We start from the raw sequence: 23,487 nt of genomic DNA, 5'->3' as shown, positions 1-23,487 counted from the left end.
AGAGGAGCTTGGGTTGTTTAGTCTGACAAAGCGAAGGCTGAGGGGGGATATGATTGCTATCTTCAAATATATCAGAGGGGTTAATACAAGGGAGGGAGAGGAATTATTCCAGCTTAGTACTAATGTGGACACGAGAACGAATGGATATAAACTGGCCGTGGGGAAGTTCAGGCTTGAAATTAGACGAAGGTTTCTGACCGTCAGAGGGGTGAAATATTGGAACGGCCTTCCGAGGGAAAAGGTGGGGGCGACGGACCTGTCTGGTTTTAAGATTAAGTTGGATAAGTTTATGGAAGGAATGGTTTAATGGTAAAACATAGTAGCCAAGGAAGACCAAGCAATGGTACATGAATAGCATAACGGCCAACAAGGGTCAGGCTAGAGACTCTTGCCTATATGCTCGGGGTATTACTGATCGCCATATTTGGGGTCGGGAAGGAATTTTCCTCCAGGGTAATTTGGCTGAGCCTCTGGAGGTTTTTCGCCTTCCTCCGCAGCATGGGGCAGGGATCACTAGCAGGAGGGTCTCAGCCGATTGAAGTCACTAAAACACAGGATTGGGGACTTCAACGGCAGAGTCCAGGGAAGGGTCTTGCAGCCTGCATCATGCAGGGGGTCAGACCAGATGATCATAATGGTCCCTTCTGACCTTAAAGTCTATGAGTCTATGAGTCTTTAGCCATCATATATTTCATCTAACATCATGATCCTTGTTCACCTAGCTTTGCTTGATTCCTTTGGAGTTTATACAGTTTTCTCAAGTCTTGACTAACCACAACAGTTTCGTATCATCTGCAAATATTATCACCTCACTCTTCATTTCCTATTTGAAATCATGAATTAATACTTTAAATAACATGGGCCCTCGTCCGTGAGGCACACCACTGTTAGCCCTTTGGGAGGGACTTTGTTAAAAGCTTTCTGAAAATTTAACTAAATATAAGCTGTTTATTATTTTGTTGACTGGGTCAAAGAGGTCTAGTAGACTGTAGAGGCACAATTTCCCTTTACGGAAGCCATTGTATTTTATCCCTGTTATATCATGTTTATCTAGGTATTTTATAGCTCTCTTTAATTATTGTTTCAATCAGTTTTCCTAGTACTGAATTAAGGCTCACTGGTCTGCAATTCCCAAGATCATCTCAGCACTTTTAATAAAGATAAATACAATATTTGCTACCGTCTAGTCTTCCAGTATTGTCATAGATTTTAATGAGATCACATATTTTTGTTAGTGTTTCAACTACTTAGTTCTTAAATTCCTTCAGAATTCCTGGATGAATGCTATTCAATCCTAATTTATCAGTTATTTTAGTATCTCCTCTTTTTTCAGTGGCTGACAATGTCTTATTATTATTACAGTAACTCCTCGCTTAATGTTGTAGTTATGTTCCTGAAAAATGCTACTTTAAGTGAATCAATGTTAAGCAAATCCAATTTCTCCACAAGACTTAATGTAAATAGGGGGCGTTAGGTTCCAGGGAAATTTTTTTTGCCAGACAAAAGACTCTCTCTCTCTCTCTCTATATATATATATATCTATATCTATATCTATCTATATATATATCTATATCTATATCTATATCTATATAGATATATATACATGATATAACAGGGTATATATATATATACACACACACACACACATAAACAAACAATTTAATACTGTACACAACATTGATGATTGTGAAACTTGGTTGAGGTGGTGGAGTCAGAGGGTGGAAGAGGGTGGGATATTTTCCAGGGAATGCCTTACTGCTAAATGATGAACTAACCCTTGAAGGCTCAGCTGAGTGCTAACACATTGTTGTTAATGTAGTCTCACACTCTACAAGGCAGCACGAACAGAGGGAAGGGAGACAGCATACCAGAGAGAGACACCTTGTGTGCAGTGGCGTAGCCAGGTTCTAAGAGCAGGGGCAGCGAAGACAGAAAAAAAGGCGCCACCCCGCTGCGAAGCAGCAAAGAAAAAGAAAGAAAAACCCAAGTCTTGCTGAAGAACCCGCCGTGCCGAATTACCCACCACCGAATTGCCACCAAAGACCCGGAGCGACTGAAGCACTCGCCACCGAATTGCCGCCGAAGACCCGGAGCTGCCTGTGGGAAACCCACTCTGGAGCCGCAAGGTAGCAGGCGCCCCCCAGCGGGCACAGGGAGGAGCGTCACCCGGCTGCCACAAAGCGAGGGTAGGGGAGCCGCTGCAAGATGTACGCAGCAGAGCCCGAAGACCTGGACGTGCTGGGAAGCGCCGAGTGAGTGCTCAGAGGAGTGGCCGCTCCCCCTCTAGCTATGCTACTGCTTGTGTGTGAAAGAGAGACGCGCATTGCCCCTTTAAGTACGCTGATCCCACTCCCAAGTACACTGCCCTTTTAAGTAGATCAGCAAGTTGAGACAACAACTGCTGCCAGCAAGGTCCTGAGCACTGTCATGTCCCCTCCCCCCGCTCTATGGAGATGGGGGGCAGGAGCGGGAAGCAGGGAGAGGGGGACACCCTGACATTAGCACCCCTCTTCTCCCCCGCCCCGCACAGTAAGCAGGAGACTCCTGGGAGCAGCTCTGAGGAAGAGGGCAGGAGCAGCACAGGGCAGTGGGGGGATGGACAGCTGAACTGCCCGGCAATTGATAGCCTGCTGGCCAGCTGCCGCACAGGGAACTTAGGGGAACTGATAAGGGGGCTGCAGGTCCACCCTGGTTCCAAGCCCCCACCACTAGCTCCAATGGGCTGCTCTTTCTGCAAGCGGCGGAGAAAGCAATTGGCTGCCAAACAACGTTATAAGGGAGCATTGCGCAACTTTAAACGAGCATGTTCTCTAATTGATCAGCAACGAAACAAAGTTAACCAGGACAACTCTAAGTGAGGAGTTACTGTACTTGAAAAGATTAGGTCTGGAGTAGGTTTCTCCCCAACATCTTCTATGGTCAAATTGATATAAGTAATTGTTTGACTTGTCTACAGTGTCCAGAAGTCCAGCAGTTCTCTTCTCTTACTGTTCTCTTACAAGCTTCCTGCTTCTAATGTACTGAGAGAATTTCTTGTTGTTTGTTTTTATGTCCTTGGATAATTGTTCTTCAAATTCCATCATTGCTTTCCTCATTTCCATTTTGAATATTGTGTGCCATTGCATTTTGCTTATTTTATTTAAGCAGAAGATAGAGATTATTTTTGGTAGCATCGTGTTGGATAGCGCTATGGGGTGTCATGTGAAAATTGGAAAAGCCAGAGGTTGTAGTAGTATAGGGAAGCGAATGACAATTACTTGAAATACATTGAAATGAAAGAATTGATTCAGTAGGATAGTAATAAAATTCACTGTTTTCATTTTCAAGCTGCGTGATCAGCAGAGGTGTAACCACAAACACCTTGCCAGCTTTTATCACAGCAACAGTAGTGTCAGTGTTTTTCAGGTCTTTCATTATAGTTTATTGTGCATATCCACATTCTGCAGATGTTGCACCCTATTGTAAAGTTAATTCTCCCCAGTCATTTTCAATGTACTCTAACAGCTGACGAAAAGATATGAGTGTAGGGTCCTGCAAATTGAATCCTAAATGTACTATTGTGTTCCCAATAGATGTTAATCAAAGATAACTGAATTGGTCCAAAGAGAGTCTTACTGGTATATTCTTAGTTCAGCGCATGAGGGGCTTGAATCCTACAACTCCGATTAATTCTAAATGGAGTTATAACTAAACTCAAATGCATTGAATCTGGGCACATGATTTCACGTTTCTCTTATCCCTATAGATTAATAGAAAGAGTGATGAGGTTACCATAAACTCATCTCCAGCAGGACACATAGTACATACCCCATTTTAGGAAGCAAGATAAACCAAGCCTAGTTCATCTTATTGACAGTGGATTGCACTGCCACAGAACATCCAAGGCCACCCAGAGAAGATCTTTTCTTTTTTAATAAATAATGAAAATAAATTTTTGCATGAATAAAAAGAAATGATATGCTAAAAGAATTTACTCTGCAGCCGTGTTTGAACGATTCCAGATTTTTCTGTATTTCGGGTACAATATCCTTCCAAAATAAAATATGCTATTAAGTGGGCTTTCTCCCATTAAAGAATCTTTTCTTTTTGTTGTACTGGAACACAGAATAATTTAATTAATATTCAGATAAATCAGCTACCTGTTGTATTGTGCCTCAAAACCAGTAGCTAAAATTTACCATTATTAATGGGTGTTGTGTCCCAAATTTGATTAATCAGGGTGTAATATAATTACTTGTGCAGGCACTGAAGGCATTTCTTCCACCTTCCCATATGCAAAGTTGTCCATTTGGCTTAGATGAATTGAGGGGGAAGTGTCTCTCTTTTCCTCTGAAGCACTGCATATTGTCTACCCAGGGGCAGGGTATTTGAGCTAGATGAACCAGTGGCGTGATCATTCTTATGGCACATTTTCTTATGCAATCTAGAATGGGGAAAACACATTTAAGAGGTTCCCTAATCTCTTGGGTATTATGAAATTGTAATTTAATTTAGAATAGCTCTCTATTTCAACTTTTAATGTTAGTGTAGCAGTGAAATTAAAAACAGAAATTGTGTTTACAATTGTCTTCCTGATTGTTTCATGCCATCTTGGAGAAACTTTACAAGTAACTATACCTACAGTATATTAATTAAAGATCTTGTTACTCTATTTCCCTTATGGTGAGATGGACAGGACAGTGGGATCTAATCAGTTGTGTAATTTGTGTTTTGGCAGTAGATTACTGTCTGAAGAGTGATTCTAAAGCAAGTCTTACAATTCTTTAGTCAGTTATAAATAATTGCCTTCCCATCAGTCATGAAAGGTTTATGATTCTCTGATGTTCTGTAAAATGTTCATTTTGTTATCTTTTGTGTAGTTCTCAGCACTGGGGAATTCTGGCTGATAGACAAAATGATCACTTACAGTACTTCCCATTTGTAGATCTCAAAGGTACCCAAGAACCATAATAACTATAACGTTCCAGCCTAGATACAATGGTGACTGGGCATTTGATAAATACCTATCTCGAGAGAGGCCTCCCAAGCACACCCCAAAACCAACACACACACACCCAAAGCACCCAAAATATTAACCCTCTAATTACATGGTTAGAAAAAAATGAGCATGTTTATAGTAAGTGCATACCAATAGCTACTTCTGGAGGGTACATCTTAAGAGTAAAATTGTGGTCGCTTATAAGCTTATATGAATACCATTACTATTCAGTTTCTTATTCATTTCAGGCATACTACTCACAAAATAAGCAATGTAATCCAGTGTATATGACATCAGATTATGAGTCAGGAAACCTGGGTTCTATTTCTGGCTCTGCCAGTGACTTGATGTGTAACCTTGAGCAAGTCATTTAAGGTCTGTGCCTCAGTTTTCCCCTCTGTAAAATGTGCATAATAATGCTTACCCATCTTTGTAAAGTGATGTAAGATGTATGGATACACTATATAAATGTTAAGCCTTTATTATTATATCCAAAGCTCTGCTGTAACATTACTAACATCATACATATTTATGTGTGTTTCACACCTCATTGATAAAACCTGCATGATTGCTCAATACATTGTACTTCTGGGTGCTGTGTATATATATAAGGTATGTGTGTCTCTGCATGCCTTAACTTAGGACCATGTCTTCTCTGGCAATAAAATTGTATTACCTCTGCTGTAGTCTCTGAACACAACAGATTTTCCAATTAGCTTCACTTTGGAGTCTCTTCCATTTGGAGCTGTACAAAGGAGCTAAACTTGGCAGTTTATTTGAGAAGGAGGAGTTAGATTGGTCTTTCTCTCCCCCATGCCATAACAGGCACGTGCCACATCTGTTTGGTTTCACAGTTATCAGTGCTAGACCTGCTCATATTTCAGCTGCCTATATGAGTCAGTGAGTTATGCCTCTGAGTGGGGGATGGAGTAGTTTCAGATGATGCTCCCAAATAATAGAAAGGTATGTATGGAGTTGGGGGATTTCCAAAGTTATTCATCATAATCTAAAAATTAAAAGAAAGGGCTGGAGAAGGTCAGATATAGCCCACCAAACCTAGCTGAATCCCGCCACGTGAGGGTCACCCCATCCCCATTACCCAGCCCGCTTACTTATACCCATGACTGTCTCTACTTCCCATATGGGTGTTAGACCCTCACCGCTTATAGACTGTTTCCTGATCCCGCCCACCGGTTACCCACCCCTCATTGGGGACATTGCAGTCTGTATATACTATGTGTGCTGCCCAGCCCCAAAACACCAACATACCCCTATACTCTGTATGTTACCCCCAATGACCAATAACTGACGCTTCAAATTTTCTGTATTGTTTATTTTTTAAATATTCTCTAATAAAATTTAAATCTGTGTGAATTTTTTTTTTGTAAATAGATACTTTTTATGATGACCTGTGCACACCCAAATCACTATAATCTGTGCCTCACAAAGAAAACCGCACAGGCAAGGCCTAGTGGTTTTGTGGTAGTGTTATGAACTCCCATCCAGGAAGCCTAAGTTGGATTCCTATTGCACATTTCTATGGGCTGCAAGTGCTACAAAGGCAGAGTTCTCTGATGGTTGGAGGGTGGTGAGAGAACAATGTGTAGATAACTAGAGAGGCTTGTGTTGATTACTAGCTAAATAACTGTCAGGATAGAATCTTGGTGACTGCAACTCTGTCTGAAAACTAAGAATGGTGAAATTCTCCCCACAAACGGGTATGCTGAAGGTAAACATCCTTTCCCTAAAAGAGGAAACACAAAAATAAAACTGTACTTTGATATGAAGTACCTAGTGATCAAAAGTGATGGTATTGCAATGGCAAATGATTGAAACACATACTTGTCCGTATTGCCAGTAAATGTAACAGGCACTCATTTAAGAGGATTTTTTTGCAGCATAGAGCATTGAAAACACATGTCTAATAGGTGCATTCATTTTAACATATTCAGTGAGCAGGCCTGATTAATTAGTACATGTCAGCATCTGGTACTTACTAAGACTATTCATTTTTAAATGTTGAAATTGTAGGGAATGGTGCACACCAATTATGTTCTTTTTAACTGAATTATGTTGGTATAAAGTTTTAGTGGAGGAGGCCATCATTGTGATTCAGCCAGCATTCATCTAAGGGAGAACTGCCAACCTGAAATTATTTAGAACAAAGGAAAAATGCCTGAAATGCATTGTGAAAAGAGAAGAAAAATGCCTGAAATGCATGTATTACTATCTTTAGGCACGCAATTGAGAAGAGGTCAATAAATAAGAGCCATAAAAATACCTCTGCATTTCAATGCAAGGTTCAAGCACCTGACATCAAGATGTCTCAACAGATCATCTCTTTATCCTTATGCAGAGCCCTTGACTCTGTCATCTTGCATCATACTGCACTGATAAGTAGAATAGTTTGTTACATTTTCATGAGCTTGATATCACCATAGTGGGCCAAATTTAGCCCAGAGGTAAATATTTGCATATCTGTTGAACTCAGTAGAGCAGTACACCTTTGTAGAGGATTGAATTTAGTCTATAGTGTTGTCAAACTGTTGTTTTACTGGTTCATCCATCTAGTGAACGAGGAAGTATGATCCAGTGGCTAGAGCACTAAATTAGGAGATGAGACGTGGATTCTATTCCTGGCTCTGCCATGGACTTGCTGTGTGAATTTTAAGTTATTTAATTTCACTGAGCCTTAGTTTCCCCCTGTGTAAAATGTGGATGGTAATGCTTGCTCATATTTCTTACGTGCTTTGAGGTCCATGGATGAATAACATATCAGCTTTAAGTATTATTAACTATTATCTTTTACTTGAGAAGCCCAATTTCTGATTATAGTGAATGTGTCTGTTCAGGTTTTAATTAGCCCTGATATGTCCATGTAAGTTTCTTATCATTCATTATAGTGATCACTTAGGGATAGGAATTTCCATAGAATTTTTTTCATTTGCTTCAATGGCTAGGTAGCTTGTTGAGTGGTGGCATGCAAACTATGGAGGGAGAGACCGAATATGTTATTTTGATATCTGAAGAATAATAAGATTATCAGCACAAGGGTGTGTCAGTTTCATGAGCACCTTTCTTTTGAATAGTAGAGCAAAATAGATTCACAAGGGAATGATGTTAGATTATCTCAATCAAGTGACATTTTAAATTATTCCTTTTTTGAACATGATGTACTTTGTATATGTTTCCATTAGCTTCAGTGGACTCTGCTGCACACTATCAAATGTTAGCTCTTGCTGGTAACAGCTACCAGAACAACATTCAGAATGTGAGAACAGAACAGTAGCTTAATGTTGAAAGAGTAGCCATTGTCATTTTAAGGGCTAGGAAAGGGAGAAAGAAGTTCAGCAAAATGTCAAATCATTTTGACATATTTTGTCAAAGGGGCGAGGGATAGCTTAGTGGTTTGAGTATTGGCCTGTTAAACCCAGGGTTGTGAGTTCAATCCTTGAGGGTACCACTTAGGGATCTGGGGTAAAAATCAGTACATGGTCCTGCGGGTGAAGGCAGGGGGCTGGACTCAATGACCTTTCAGGGTCCCTTCCAGTTCTATGAGATAGGTATATCTCCTTTTTTTTATATATATATGTAAGTTATGTACCAGTGAAGAAACGGATAGACTTTTTTCTATCTTTATAGAGTTCAAACACTGATTTTTAAACTTCAGATTTGCTATGAATTTAGCTCTTAATATTGCAAAGTGCCTTTGGTATTAAAATAAGAAAGTGATAGATATTTGAATTTCTTTACTTTTTCTAGCCCGCAAACGACACAATTTTCTATGGTTTGAAGGTGCAGAGTTCCCTTCTCACAGCTGCAGGTGATTTCAGAGGATGTTACATGGAGTGCTCACAAATCGAATATCCTGTGACTGTCTAAAACCAATCCGTGACTGTCTGGAAACCAATCTGTAGTTTATGAACTATTAACTGAATGACTCTTGCCCACTTCGCAGGTTATATCAGAAAACTATATGTCATGTCATGAGGCTGTGTGTAAACCATTTATATTAGGTGTTAATGTTCTAAATTATTAATGGCTAATGTTAATGGCTAGTGTATGCCTAATGTGAGCTCGATTTCTATACTGGTGCCTTGGGGATATGCAACCGTAAGTTTGTGTACAGCTATGACTATATCATTTTAATATTTTTAACTTGAGCAATGCTTTTTAAATATGAAGCTCCCTGGTTTCTGCCAATTTCTTACATCTAACATTCAGATTCTGATTTGGAGGAGGAAAAAAGCTGATCAGTTTCAGCGTCTCTGGACAAGAGGGAGTAAATAAAATCAGTAATCAAACATTAAAACCTTGTAATAACCCAAAGATGTGAAATATGCTACTCTCCATCATTTTTTCCACAATTCTTTTAGCAGAAAATGTTTGAACTAAAGGGCACTGATCCATAAAACTGTCCATTTTGTGATAGAATTTCAAAGCAAGTGTGTCCTGTCCGTCTCTCAGAGAGGTAGTAAAAACCAGCTAAACCTTAAAAACCACATTCACACTTACTCTTTTGTTTGAATTATTTGCTCAGAGATTTTATGGAATAGAAATGTATTAACTAAGAAAACATTTTGTTTGGACTCAGAACAGCATCTTTTTTCCCCCCTTTTACATAATGGATACATGAAAGCAGGGAGATCACCAGAATGAGAGTTTCTAGCACTTCCCTTCTTTCTCTTAAATATTTCAGAAGACTCATTTCTTGAATGTAACTTTTATAATAAAGAGTATATGATGAGATTGTTGGGGGTTGGGCTAGCAAAGCTTTTTTCAAAGAATTCAACAAAGAAGGAAAAGTCATTTTCCCCAATGCTATAAAAACCAAAGGCTTAACATTTGAATAGATCAGTATCTGGCAAAGCTAATATCTGTTAGATCATATAGAGAAAGGTTTTGGGACTATCTTCAAGGGAAAAAGCTTTGTCTCTAAACATCATTAGTCAATCTATGAAATATAAGAACTCTGTTACCATGAATGTGCTGGATGAAACTGTTCTAGTGCTAGACTGCAGCCCCATCTGGTGTTTGATGCTCTCCTATATCATCGCTTGAATAATAAGGCACCTTGCCATACTGTACTTGAGAAAATTGACATATACACAAATGCCCGATTTTATTAATAGCTTCTATTGTATGCCATATTGTGATGAAAGCCAATTGTGTTTTTGGTGAATTACAGAGTAGCAATCCTGTTGATAACATGCCAACCACTAAATCAGCTTGAGAGCTGTATTTACTGGGTAGGTTTCTTTACACAGTTTGCATTTATTTCTGTGATCAAAAATGTATATTGATCATTCAAATGGTCTAAGAAAATAGAAAGAGTTACCTCTTGTTTCTTGTATTTTTACATTAAAAATGATTCTGTGAAGTTACATTGGGATGAATTTGGCCCGGCGGCTTTAAATTGGTGAGACATCAATTCATGAAAGACTCAAATCCTACATATTCTGAAGGCTCACATTTAGTGGGTTCATATTTGGTTTTTGACATGGGGCTAGTTATTTCAGGAACTGATCAAACTCATTCTCAAATAGTTTTCCAGTAAGCTGAGGGAAATTTCTACTTGTATTGCAGATTTGGTAGGAAGAATATAAGTGAAACAAACCAGTGACTAAAGAATTATTGCCTTGCATCGTGCATATGATTTAAGATAGTTTTATTGTCTCTGTTCTAAGTTGACTAAAGATAATGCCATGAAAAAACTGAAGCGTGTGACTTTCTGCATATAATGGACCAATGTCTTTTATCTGAAGGTCAATAGCACTGAATTAGTAGGGATTTAACACTATATTCCTAATCATTGTCACTTTTCAGGGGCGTGCTGGCCGCCACTTCCTGCAGCTCCCATTGGCCGGGAACGGCAAACCGTGGCCACTGGGAGATGCAGGCGGCCATTCCTGCGGACGGTCAATGTAAACACTGTCTTGCAGCCCACCAGTTCTATATCTAGGGCCCTACCAAATTCATGCTCTATTTTGGTCAATTTCACGGTCACAGAATTTTTAAAATAGTAAATTCCATGATTTCAGCTATTTAAATCTGAAATTTCATTGTGTTGTAATTGTAGGTGTCCCGACCCAAAAAGAAGTTGTGGGAGGGAGTCGCAAGGTTATCGTAGGGGGGATTGTGGTACTACTACCTTTACTTCTGCACTGCTGCTGGCAGGGGCACTGCCTTTAGAGCTGGGCAGCTGCAGAGCGGTGGCTGCTGGGCAGGAGCCCAGCTCTGAAGGCAGAGCCGCCACCAGCAGCAGCACAGAAGTAAGGATGGCATGGTCTGGTATTGCCACCTTTACTTCTGTGCTACTGCTGTCAGGGTGTGGCATTCAGAACTGGGCACCTGGTCAACAGCCACCACTTTCTGGCCACCCAGCTCTGAAGGCAGTGCAGAAGTAAGGGTGGCAATAACTCAACCCCCCTAAAATAACCTTGTGACCGCCCTGCAACTCCTTTTTGGGTCAGGACCCCCAATATGAGAAACACTGGTCTCCTCTGTGAAATCTGTATAGTATAGGGTAAAAGCACACAGAAGACCAGATTTCACAGTCTGTGATGCATTTTTCATGGCTGTGAATTTGGTAGGGCCCTATCTATATGTAATTGTTTTGCATTTCAGATATTTGGTTTTGTTGAAGTCAATAAAGAGCTATAAGTTGTCAGATAGAGACTACTTGATTCTTTTAAATCATTGCTAAGAGTGTTTACTCCTGGGGGAATTCTGTACTACACAAATAAAAATTCTGTGCACAATATTTTAAAATTCTGTATATTTTATTTGTGAAAATAATACAATCTAATCATGCCAGTTTCAATTATTTGGGTAATTTATTTCAAAATACCTCTCAGAAAAAATGTCTGTAACAGTACTGACAACAAAAAAGATTCCCCCAGGAGCAAAACGTTAAAGGAACCTGTATGACAACCAGTTCCTGTTTCTCTGTTATGTTTTTGTGGGGCACCTCAGTCTGGGTGTGCCACATGCCATCTGGGCACATCTTGGGGGAAAACTCTGTCACTCCGGTCTTTTGTTGATTTTTGGGGTTTTGTCTTGCCCCCATAAGATTACCATATAGAGGCTCCCAAATAGAGGACAATGCCAGGGGGATGGGGAGTTGGAAGAGGGTACAGTTGGGGAGTGCTGGAGGGGGTCTGTGTGTACTGGGAGAGAGTATTTGGGGGGTACTGGAGGGGGCTGCATGGGGCACCCCCTAGCCCAGACACATGTACCCCCTCTTCCCCAAAGCCCAGCCACGGGGCCAGACACCTCCACACAAACCCCAGAGCACAGCCACGGGGCACCCCCCATCCCAGACACCTGCATTCTCTCCTCCCAGAGCCTGGGGATCCATAGGGAGAAACAGCCTGATGCTGGTTAGACTGGGCTTGTATGGAGTTTCCTGTGGTGATTTCAGTGTTGGGTGGTGCAGGGCTGACACTGCACAGGGCCTCCATCTCTGCCGGGCTGTGCGGTCTGCTCACTGTGAGGCCATGGCCCACATGCCACCTCCTTCAGGGTATGCTGGGAACCACAGTTGCCGGGACCCCTCCAGTTCCCCCTCCCCTCCCTCCAACAGTGTCCTCTATTTACGAGCTGGGGAGCCGGGCTCTGCCAGGACCAGTAGCCCCTAGTGGCAGCCAGCAGCTGTGCAGCACCAATTCTCCGGGAAGAAATGAAATTCTGCACAGAACATTAATTCTCTGTAAATTCTGCATTGCACAGTGGCACATTATTCCCCCAGGAGTAAGTGTTGTAAAAGGAGAAACAGTCAGAATATGAGTATAAACACAATCATTCACTTGTCACTGAATGTTGTTGTTTTTCCCCATTCTCATCTTTTGTTTTGTCTTTCATTTTTCAGAAAGATCACTATTTGAAAGCATAGCCAGAATAAATGAGCAGAGTGAAAACGAATGGATGAAGTTCTTACCATGCACTGAACAGTGGAACATCAGGTGCAAAGCTCTGGGAAAATGTCTGCTTGCAACACCTTCACTGAACACGTCTGGAAACCTGGTGAATGTAAAAACTGCTTCAAACCCAAAAGCTTGCACCAACTGCCCCCAGCCTCTGAAAAGACTTCCCTCTCGCATGGTAATCTGAAAACCAATGCAAACCACAGCAACAACCACCGTGGTAGAAGTACAGGAAATTTCCGACCCCCTGTAGCAAAGAAACCCACTATAGCTGTGAAACCCACCATGATGGTGGTAGATGGGCAGAGTGTCAGTGGTGAGATCAGCACAACCGATCATTGTGAGAACAAGCCAGTAATTATAGGGTGGAACCGAAACAAGACTGTCTTAAACAAAAAGCCACTGAACAATAATAATGAAGATGAAATTGAAGGTTATAGCCATGTTCATAGGCCTTATGGCAACAATGATAGTGCAGGTAAGATACCAAATAACAATAATAATGGACTGACAGAAGTGTTGAAGGAAATTGCGGGTTTGGATACCACACCTCAGCAAACAGGAAATGAAATGAACTCAAGGGACACGTTCTTGGGAAGAATAAATAATTGCTATAAAAGATCATTAGAAAGACAGATCCCTCCAAGCTGCATGATGGGTGGAATGAAGGATTCACATAGTAAGCATGTTATTCTGAGTGGAAGCACTGAAGTAATAAGTAATGAAGGTGGGCGTTTCTGTTACCCAGAATTCTCCAGTGGAGATGAGAGTGAGGATGATATGTTTTTTGGCAGCAGGCAGGAAGAGCATGAGAGTTGGGATGAAAGTGATGAAGAGCTGCTAGCAATGGAAATTCGCATGCGGGGCCAACCTCGCTTTGCTAACTTTAGAGCTAACACCCTGTCTCCTGTCCGGTTTTGTGTTGACAAAAAATGGAACACTGTGCCTTTAAGGAACAAGTCTCTACAGAGGATCTGTGCTGTAGACTATGATGATAGCTATGATGAAATTTTAAATGGTTATGGAGAAGAAACTGTGATGCTTTATGGGCAAGAAAGCATGCAGAGTATGGTATCATCTGATTCCACATCTCCTGATTCTTCTTTGACTGAAGAGTCTCGCTCTGGAACAATCAGTAGCTCATCTCAAAAACTCTGCAATGGAGGGTTATCTCCCAGTACCCCTAAGGAGATCAAGTTGATTGAACCAGATTATGAGAGTCTTTGTGATAAGCAGCAAATGAAAGACATGCCAAAAACTTCCAGAAACACTGCAAACATTCTAGAGACTCACAAGGCAGTTCTTGCACTTAGATTGGAAGAGAAGGATGGCAAGATTGCGGTACAAAGTGATAATCAAGAAAGCAAAAGTGCTACAGATGTTACTGGTCAAGCAGTGACTATAAACTTGGTACCAATGGAAGATCAAGCCAAACCTTACAGAGTGGTAAATATGGAACAACCAGTGTGCAAGCCTTATACTATAGTAGATGTGTCAGCAGCCATGACCAATGAGAGTATGGATGGTCAGACTGAAAGCTCAGAAACCAAAAGTACACCATCTCACCCAAATTCACCAGGAACTCCAGGTGCTCCAATTATATCTAATACTGCATCATCTGTGCGAGTAAATGCCAATCTAAAAAAATCCAGTGCAGTTAGATACCAAGAAGTATGGACCTCTAGTACTAGCCCACGACAGAAGATACCTAAGGTGGAATTAATTGCTAATAGCTCAGGACCTTCAGTCCCTCCAAGGAAAAGCAGCCACAAATCTGCTCCTACTTCACCTACAGCCACAAATATTTCTTCAAAAACCATCCCAGTGAAGTCACCCAATTTGTCTGAGATAAAATTTAATAGTTACAACAATGCTGGCATGCCACCTTTCCCAATTATCATTCATGATGAACCTACATATGCTAGGAGTTCAAAGAATGCTATCAAAGTTCCTATTGTAATCAATCCAAATGCGTATGATAATTTAGCCATCTATAAAAGTTTTCTAGGGACCAGTGGAGAGCTATCCATCAAAGATAAAACTACAAGTGTAATAAGCCACACATATGAAGAAATAGAAACAGAAAGCAAAATCTCTGAAAATATACCCAGCAAACCCACTGAATTTACCCAACCCAAGGGGGTAACTAATAGCACAGAGTGTAAACTGGGTTCTGTGGCTCAGAAAGTTCAAGAGTACAATACCTGTCTCAGCAAAGGTCAGACGTCACCACAAAGAAGTCATAGTTTTGACCATAGCTCCCCAACAAGAGTTCAGAAGACAAGTCAAGAGCCTGCAGCCAAAATGGAAGGAGCACAGGAGACTTCTGGTGGCAACAGCAATAGGGAAAATGCAAACACAGTGCTTTCTCAGATTGTGGCTTCTATCCAGCCCCCGCAGTCTCCTCCAGAAACACCTCAATCAGGACCCAAATCTTGCAGTGTGGAAGAATTATATTCCCTACCACCTGATGCAGATACCACTAAAAGCAGCCTGGTACGACCCAAATCTCTCTTTACTGCACAACCTATCAATGATACTGAAGTATCCAGTGCCACAGAAAGCACTACCACTAAAATGCAGAAGGATACACTTTCAAAGCCACTTACCACCCATTTGTCGAAGCCAGTAACAGGCACCCATAATACCACAAGTCCCAAAATAGAGCAAGCACCTCCATTTCCCCCTCCACGTTCCACTTCTTCACCCTATCATGCAAGTAATCTGTTGCAAAGACATTTCAGCAACTGGAGCAAACCAACCAGTCCCATTAGATCAACAGAGGCAGAGTCAATACTGCATTCAGAAGGTAGACGAGCTGCTGATGCAAAACCCAAGCGCTGGATATCATTTAAGAGCTTCTTCCGCCGCAGAAAGACTGATGATGAGGAAGACAAAGAGAAGGAAAGAGAAAAAGGGAAACTAGTGGGTCTTGATGGAACTGTTATACATATGCTGCCCCCTCCTCCAGTTCAACGCCACCATTGGTTCAGTGAGTCAAAAACAGACTCCAGTGAGAAGCCATCCATTGTTTTCATGTATAGATGTGAACCAGCACAGGCTGAACCAAACACCAACCAGAACAAGGCTGGAGTGGAGTTTCCAAATGAAGATACAGTGGCAAAGGACAAAGCAGAAATGGAAGAGATGTTGGCAGAGGATTCTGAAGAGAAAATTAAGAGTCATTCTTCACCATCTCAGATTCCCAAGAAGATCCTCAGGTAAACTGCTGCTAACAGCATATGTCTTTTTAACTCACTCATTCAGTGTTGTAGAATATGCTGTACATTTTGCAGAAATGGGAAGTAATTTAAGGGCTTTATATAGAACTTTATATGTCCATGTGTAATGTTTTTACAGTCATAACATTTTACTGGATAGTCGTTTTCATTAGCACCTTTCTTCATATGAACAGCATCCAGTATTTTGAACTGTCTTCAATAGGTTGATCTTGTTCTACTGAATCAAACACACATGGCCCTGAATTTTTAGATTAACATGGTATTTCTATGCTATAGAAGACTAAAGAACTCTGGTTTAGAAGTGGAGGGTAAATATTTAATGGAGAAGTAGAAAGTGTACTGACTATCTGTCTGTCACGTGCCCCTCCAGAGGAAAGAAACACGTCTCCAGCTGTAGTACCCCATATTGATAGTCCATGTCATTGCACAAGTTTTATTAGCATGTATTTTATTATGCTGACGGGAGGGAGCTGTCCAGTCAGCATAGTAAATCCACCTCTGCAAGAGACAGTAGCTATGTCAGTGGGAAAAGTCCTCCTGCCGACATAGCGCTGTCCACACCAGTGCTTAGGTCGCTGTAACTTACAGCGCTCAAGGTAAGTGGTAGTGTAGACCAAGCCTTAGTGAAAGCAGGCTACCAGTATATTAACTCAAAAGATATTTTAAAACTTTTGTACCTATTTATTCTTTTAGTTGTACCCTGCCAGATAGAAAATTATAAAATCATAGACTTGTTCCTTTCAATGTAATATCTAACCCTCACCAAAAACAAGGTCAGGTCCTAAAGTTCCCTCACCATATTTGTTCTCCGTATTCTTGTCTATACAAGAAAAATGCACTGATATAACTTTAAATGGTTTTTAAACTGATTTAAAATTATGGAAATCTATGTGTGGACACTCTTATTTCAGTTTATCTTAAACTGATTGCTAATCAATTTAACCTAAAGTGAAATCAGCCTGTTTTAAACTGCCCATAGGAGTGTCAAACTCACCTTTTTCCATGAGTTTAAAATCACACCTTTATTAAAACTGGTGCAATGAGGATTTATTTATTGTCTGTTTTTCTGATATTTTTTCATAGTTGGAAAGCTCAAGTTTTTGTTACAATGTTTCTGATTAAAGTTAGGGGTATAACGTGGGTGTTATGATACTAGGAAGTATCACCACACCTGTATGCAGTATAGCACCTGGCTGAAAACAAAGCATCTTCAACTACCCTAGAGATGGTGCTGTTGCTTTGTTTTACCACACCTGCCTAGAGTATGTTTGTACTGTTACTGTTTGCAATAGTTAGTCTTTCTCTTTCCTGTTTTCCACCCCCTTTTAGAGAATTTTTCTTTATTTTTTCCCCACCAACCTGTGGTGATAGTGTGAAATCATAGCTCAGAATTTTCCAAGGGTAATTATATTTTATTTGCTATTAATTCTATTTTATAAAAAGTAATAACTCCATTGTGATCTTTCTGAGAATATTTAAAAAAAGAAAAGAATGAAACATTGGGAGTTTTATGGGCAGAATAAGATTTGGTAGCTTTTTGTGGCATTTGGCTTTCTGTAATTTATTTTTATTGCCTTTGATGCATTTTGGTGTCTTAAGGTAATTGTTTTTACTTGATTTTGATTGTGTTAAGGAGGGGGAAAGGAAAGAGAGAGAGAGAGAGAGTCCTTTTCAATACCAAAAATTAAGCCAATATGGTTCAAGGATTTTGATTTGTCTATTTTTAGAGTATTTGTGAACCAGGCCTGGCTGCTTGCAGTTTTGCACCAATAGGAAGTATATTTGATTTACCAAGTGATGCTACACTTGCTTTGTATTAACTCATCAGATGTTAGCTAAAGGTTAATGCTAATTCAGGCTAAAATGTGTGGAATGGAAAAGAAGTTCAAAATCTTCAGTTAACGACTGCAGCAGGCTTAGAGAAAAATTTAAGACATGAAGATAAAGATCAATGAACATGACACTTTTCTAACTGAGAATGTCAACAACTGTAAAGCTCACTGAGAGATCAAATTGATGACCTGAAAAATAAGATAGGATTAAGAAATGTCAGATTGGTGGGGGGTCCTGAAGGCATATCAACAGGAGAAACTGAACTTTTTTTTTTATCCCATAGTGGATTATGAAGGTGGTAGAGACTGATAACTTTAAATTCCTTTAGCACTGTGTTGTGGTTATGATATTGCTGGAAAGGTCAGTTCATCACCCAGAACAGCACTTGCAGAATATTCATCTCTTGAAATGAGGAATAAACGTTTGAAACTGAATGCATTTGAGTCTGTAATGGGGCCCTCAAGTGTTTTATCCATTTGATGGTCTTGTTTTTCTTTGGCATGCATAGTAGTTAGAAAGATGCTGGCAAATATGAAATTGGCATCTCAGTAGAGGGTTTTTCTGAAAACCAAAATTAACTCCCCCTCCCCCCAAGGACAGAAAAGTCTTTCCAGTAAAGGTTTCAAATTGAGACAGGATGTAACCTTTCCTACTGTGGTTTTTTTATATATATATATTATTTTATTTTTTTTAAAAATCATACTAACTAAGTTTTACCAAATATTTGTAAATAAAATGTATTGTGTTTGGTGGTGCAGCAGTTAATCCTGCTCACCCGTGGAAATTTGAGTGATTCTCTTGCAGAAAATTGCATTTAAGGCTTTGTGTTATGTTTGTGCAGAATGGAAGATGACTAGAGATAGTTTCAAGGGGAGAGAGAAAATATGGAATCTAGAGCAAAGATCATCTTTATTCCAGAGGATTGTGGGATACCTCCTCCACCATTCCTCACACTCACTCCTTCCTCAAAAGCCCTCTATCACAGCAACCCTCTCTGAGGATATCTACATTGCAGCTGGGAGCTAGCATCCCAGCCCAGGTAAACAGACTCAGGCTAGTGGGGCTCGAGCTAGCACTAAAAATAGCTGTGTGGACATTGAGACTCTAGGCTTGAGCTCAAGTGGCTAGCCTGAGTTTCTGATGCAGCTGCAAGGCCCACACAGCTATTTTGAGCATGTTAGCTTAAGCCCTGCTAGTGCGAGTCTCTGTGCCCGAGCTGGGAGGCTCACTCCCAGCTGCAGCATAGATATACCCTCTGCTTCAGAGAAGGGCTAGCTTCTCTGTAGAGCAAGTCAATACTGCTTCTTGGATTGGCCTCAGGGAGGAACACTAGAGATCAATGTGAGTAGTTCTCAGCCCTTGCTGTCTGGATTATGTTGTGAACCCCTGTGCTGCCTCTTGGTATGATTTACAAAGCTTTTTGTTTTTACTGATGTAGAGTATTTTAGTAGAAGGATTAAGTCTCGTTGTCCTCAGTTTAGGTTAGGCTATATGGCTAAATGTCACAGCTGATGTGAATTTTATAGCGGGGAGAGGTGCCACAAGTACTCCTGTTCTTTTTGCGGATACAGACTAATATGGCTGCTACTCTGAAAATTTTCTTTTGTTATTTATCACAGCTCATTCAATGAACTTCTTCCTAGAGGAGTTGATTACAACAAGATCAGTCTTGGTAAAGATATTTTCCAGAGTACTAAAGTCCAAAACCTTTAGCCTCGTGTGGTTTTGAGGGAAGAATATAGAGATGTCAGTCACTAGCTTAGAAATGAGGCCATACTGGTACGCACATCAGTTATATCCAACATATGGGAAAGGTCCAAATAATTATCACTTATCACTAGACACTGATACTTTTTCTGATCCATTCTCCACAACTACACAAGGTAACCCCATCACTGGATGTCAACCTGTTGCTAAATGTCCCCATAAGGTATTCTTCTGAACTTATAAAGGAGGTGTTCCCTCTCTAACAATTGTTTTTTTTAATAGCAATTACGTCAGCCTGATGGGCACTGGAATGAAGAGTTCTGTCCACAGAACCCCAGTACTCTATTTTCATGTTGAGATAGTGGTTCTCAGGACAAAGCAATCTTTCATCCCTAAAGTCTCAAAGGAGACAGTACTGCAAGCTTTCTGTCCCAAGCCATTGTGTCCAACGGGAAAGCTGTGGAACAGCTTTCATGTCTGCACAATAATAAAAATATATCTACACAAAACTGAAGTATTCAGAAGATAGAGTTCATAATTTTGTCTTGTCGCCTAGCTGTAAGGAACAAAAAGACTTCAAAGCCTTTGATATCTAGGTGGATCAGATTATGCATATCTGAGGCATACAAGATAAAGAACTCATCGTCTTCTGCACTCATGCAGCATTGTCTCTTGGATTGAGACATATTTCTTAAGAAGAAACCTACAAGGCTCCCCAACTTCCATACTGGAAGTTATGTCATCTCTTCATCAGTAAGGTCATAAGCTGTGCCAGTGATTGACAGGTCTGAGTTCCATCAAGATGCAAACAGGCCTCAAGCCATTATAGGATCTATGGATCTTACTGCTTGAAGAAATGAAATGTTTATATATGTCCATATAAATGTTTGTAATGCTTTCTGAATTTAACAGTAATGTCTGACACTCCACTGTAAAGTTATATAATACATCAGGAATCCAGTTATAAATTCTGGAGATTTTAATATTAGGTTCCATAACTGTGACAGATTACAGATGTCAAGACTTTTAGAAATGCCTTGCTATCCTTAGGATTTTATAATGATATCATGTTCACACATTGCACAGAGAGTTTGCCTTTGAGAACTGCCCACATGGATTCCTGTTCTTGGGATTAACTCGCCCTTGGAATGTGAGCTTGAAATCTTTTGGAAAACTGTCTACTGGGATCAGTGTCTTTACAAACTCCCCTACCCCTTGTGCAGGGTTCCAACAGTGTAAATAGGCCCCAGCCACCCTTCAGTTCTTTCCTGAAGTGTAGAAGATGCAACAAACTCTGAAAACACTCAGTGTCCTCAGTGCTCCCCTTGTCTTTTTGGTCCATTCTCTTCGGTCTGTGGATACTATTTTTATGTATATAATTAGTCAGTATTTTGTGTTAAAAAAAAAAACAGTTTTTCAGCACCCATGCCAGCTCTCTTGGGGGCCAAACACCAAAGGAAGCCTGATATTGCCAGCTATAATAGCAGACTGTCTTGATCTAGGAGGGAGCACCTGCCATCAGTTCATTGTAATTGCCTTTATCTCCTGGGAAAAGAAAATGTCTTAGCAGGTTTTTAAAGGCAAAATACAATCAGTTGCAAGAACAATCCCCTAAGGACTCAATCCTGCATTAACGTTTCTGTAAATGGGGCAAAGCCCTACCTAATCACTTTTCCACCAGAGACAATACCAAATATCTCTGGATCTCCAAAGGCAGGCAGGACCAACACTGCTAAATGCCATTCTCCTGGATTGGGGCCAGGAGTTACTCATTCTCTCAAATCCTGTTGATCGCAAATACCATCTGGAAGATTGTACAAGAAGGAATCAGAGTACTGTTGAAAGTCCCAACTTGGGGCCATCTAGAATTGATATAAAAGCTGCAAATCCATCTTCCCAACTTACTTGATCTCTTGTCTCAGGATTGGGATGAGGTTCTCTACCTGAATTCATATTCTTTCAGGCTGACAGCTTATCTTCTGGACTGCTAGAAAACTAAATCAAGAATATTCTGCCAAAGTCCAAAAGATCCTCCTGGAAAGCAGGAAATCCTCAGCTATGCAAACCTATTTAGTGAAGTGGGAGAGATTCTACATTTAGGTAGCTCAAAAGATAATGGACCTGAGATGGTCCTCCATCACTTTCATCTTGGACTGTTTACTCCACTTGGAACAATGAACAGTGTCAGAGTTCAGTCAAAGTCTACCTGGCTGTCACCTTGACTTTCTACCCTTTGAAGGGTGGATCAACAGTTTTCGTTCACCCTGCTGTAACCAAGTTTATGAAAGGGTTGTTCTCTATATTTCCTCTGGGGCACAAGCTACTTACATTATAGTATGTTAATCTTTTTTGAACCTTTGTCAGAATCTTCTCTCTACCATCTCTCTGTGAAAGCAGTATTCCTCAGTGTCATTGCAAAAATCAATGATATGCACTCTCCTTGAATACAGTATTAATTTCTGTGTGCAGTATTGTTGTAGGCATGTATTCATTTCTGGTCATCCTGTCCCAAAAAGGATATAGCAGAAATAATGTGTGTTCAGAGACAGTCCGCAAGAGAATGAGTCTGATTAGAGAGGGACATAATATAATTACATGAAATAGGGAGTGGTGTACAGATGGTAAATCCAGCACTCCTGTATGTATTTTCTCAAAATATGAGAACGAGAGACATTCAATTAAATTGAAAGGCGGCAAATGTACAAAAATATTGATAAAAAGAAATACCTTTTGCCAGGGTGTGATTAAACTGTGGAACTTATTGCCACTGGATATCATTGAGGCCAAGAGTTTAGTAAAATTTATAAAAGGATTAGACTTATTATATGGATAATGAGAAAATTGTATTATGTAGGATTTAAAAAATAGAAGGGATTTAAACCCACATGCTTTAGAGAATAAGTCAACCTCTAACTGTCAGGAGCTAGGAAGAAACTTCCTTTATGGGTTGGCAGTTTCAAATTGTCAGCTATGGAGTTCTTTCACCTTCCACTGTAGCATCTCTTTCTGACTCATGTCAGAGACAGGAAACTGAACTACAGGAGCTACTGGTTTGATCTAGCACAGGGGTCGGCAACCTTTCAGAAGTGGTGTGCCGAGTCTTCATTTATTCACTCTAATTTAAGGTTTCTCATGCCAGTAGTACATTTTAACGTTTTTAGAAGGTCTCTTTCTATAAGTCTATAATATATAACTAAACTATTGTTGTTGTATGTAAAGTAAATAAGGTTCTTAAAATGTTTAAGAAGCTCCATTTAAAATTAAATTAAAATGCAGAGCCCCCCGGCCACTGAAAAACAGTTTGTGTGCCGCCTTCGGCACGCGTGCCATAGGTTGCCAACCCCTGATCTAGCATGTCAGTTTGTTTTCTTATTCTCATAATATAAACCCATAAAGTTACTCAGATACAAACCTGGTTGTTGATCCTCCCTACACTGTTTCATGAAGATAAGGTGATCCTTCATCCTAATTCTAAGTTCCTGTCTAACGTGATGTCTGATTTCCATTTCAGTCAGGCCATTAACTTGCCTGTACTTTTCCTCAAACTTTATTCATATTCAGGGAGTTCAGGCTTCATACCTTAGAAATCCAGATGTCTGTATAGAACCAAACATATCTGTACATTCCTTGGAATTTTTGCAATTCATCAGTAGAAGACCAGGGGCCTCAGTCCATCTCATGTATACGAGATTATGATCTTGCAGGTATCAGCCACTAGGGGATATCAGAGCACACTCAACTAGGTTATGGTAATTTTTATAGGTGTTATGTTTTTCCAGAAAGCTAACAATACATATTTAAA

At 40.2% G+C, this 23,487-nt stretch overlaps 1 protein-coding gene across 5 annotated transcripts in view; it reads left to right on the top strand.

Annotated features, from left to right (window-relative positions):
• The window catches only part of PEAK1 (pseudopodium enriched atypical kinase 1), a 216,450-nt gene that overhangs the window by 154,933 nt on the left and 38,030 nt on the right, over positions 1-23,487 (top strand). For all 5 annotated transcript variants that reach the window (XM_054041613.1, XM_054041611.1, XM_054041614.1 and 2 more), the window contains one exon: positions 12,849-16,124. In XM_054041613.1, coding sequence (XP_053897588.1) covers positions 12,961-16,124 — 3,164 coding nt within the window. In that variant the 5' untranslated portion in view covers positions 12,849-12,960. The remainder of the gene's footprint in view (positions 1-12,848; positions 16,125-23,487) is intronic.

This window comes from Malaclemys terrapin, chromosome 10, assembly GCF_027887155.1.
Source record: "Malaclemys terrapin pileata isolate rMalTer1 chromosome 10, rMalTer1.hap1, whole genome shotgun sequence".
Lineage (NCBI taxonomy): Eukaryota > Metazoa > Chordata > Testudines > Emydidae > Malaclemys > Malaclemys terrapin.
Note: the sequence above shows the minus strand (reverse complement) of the source record. Positions and strands in the feature narration are given on the sequence as shown.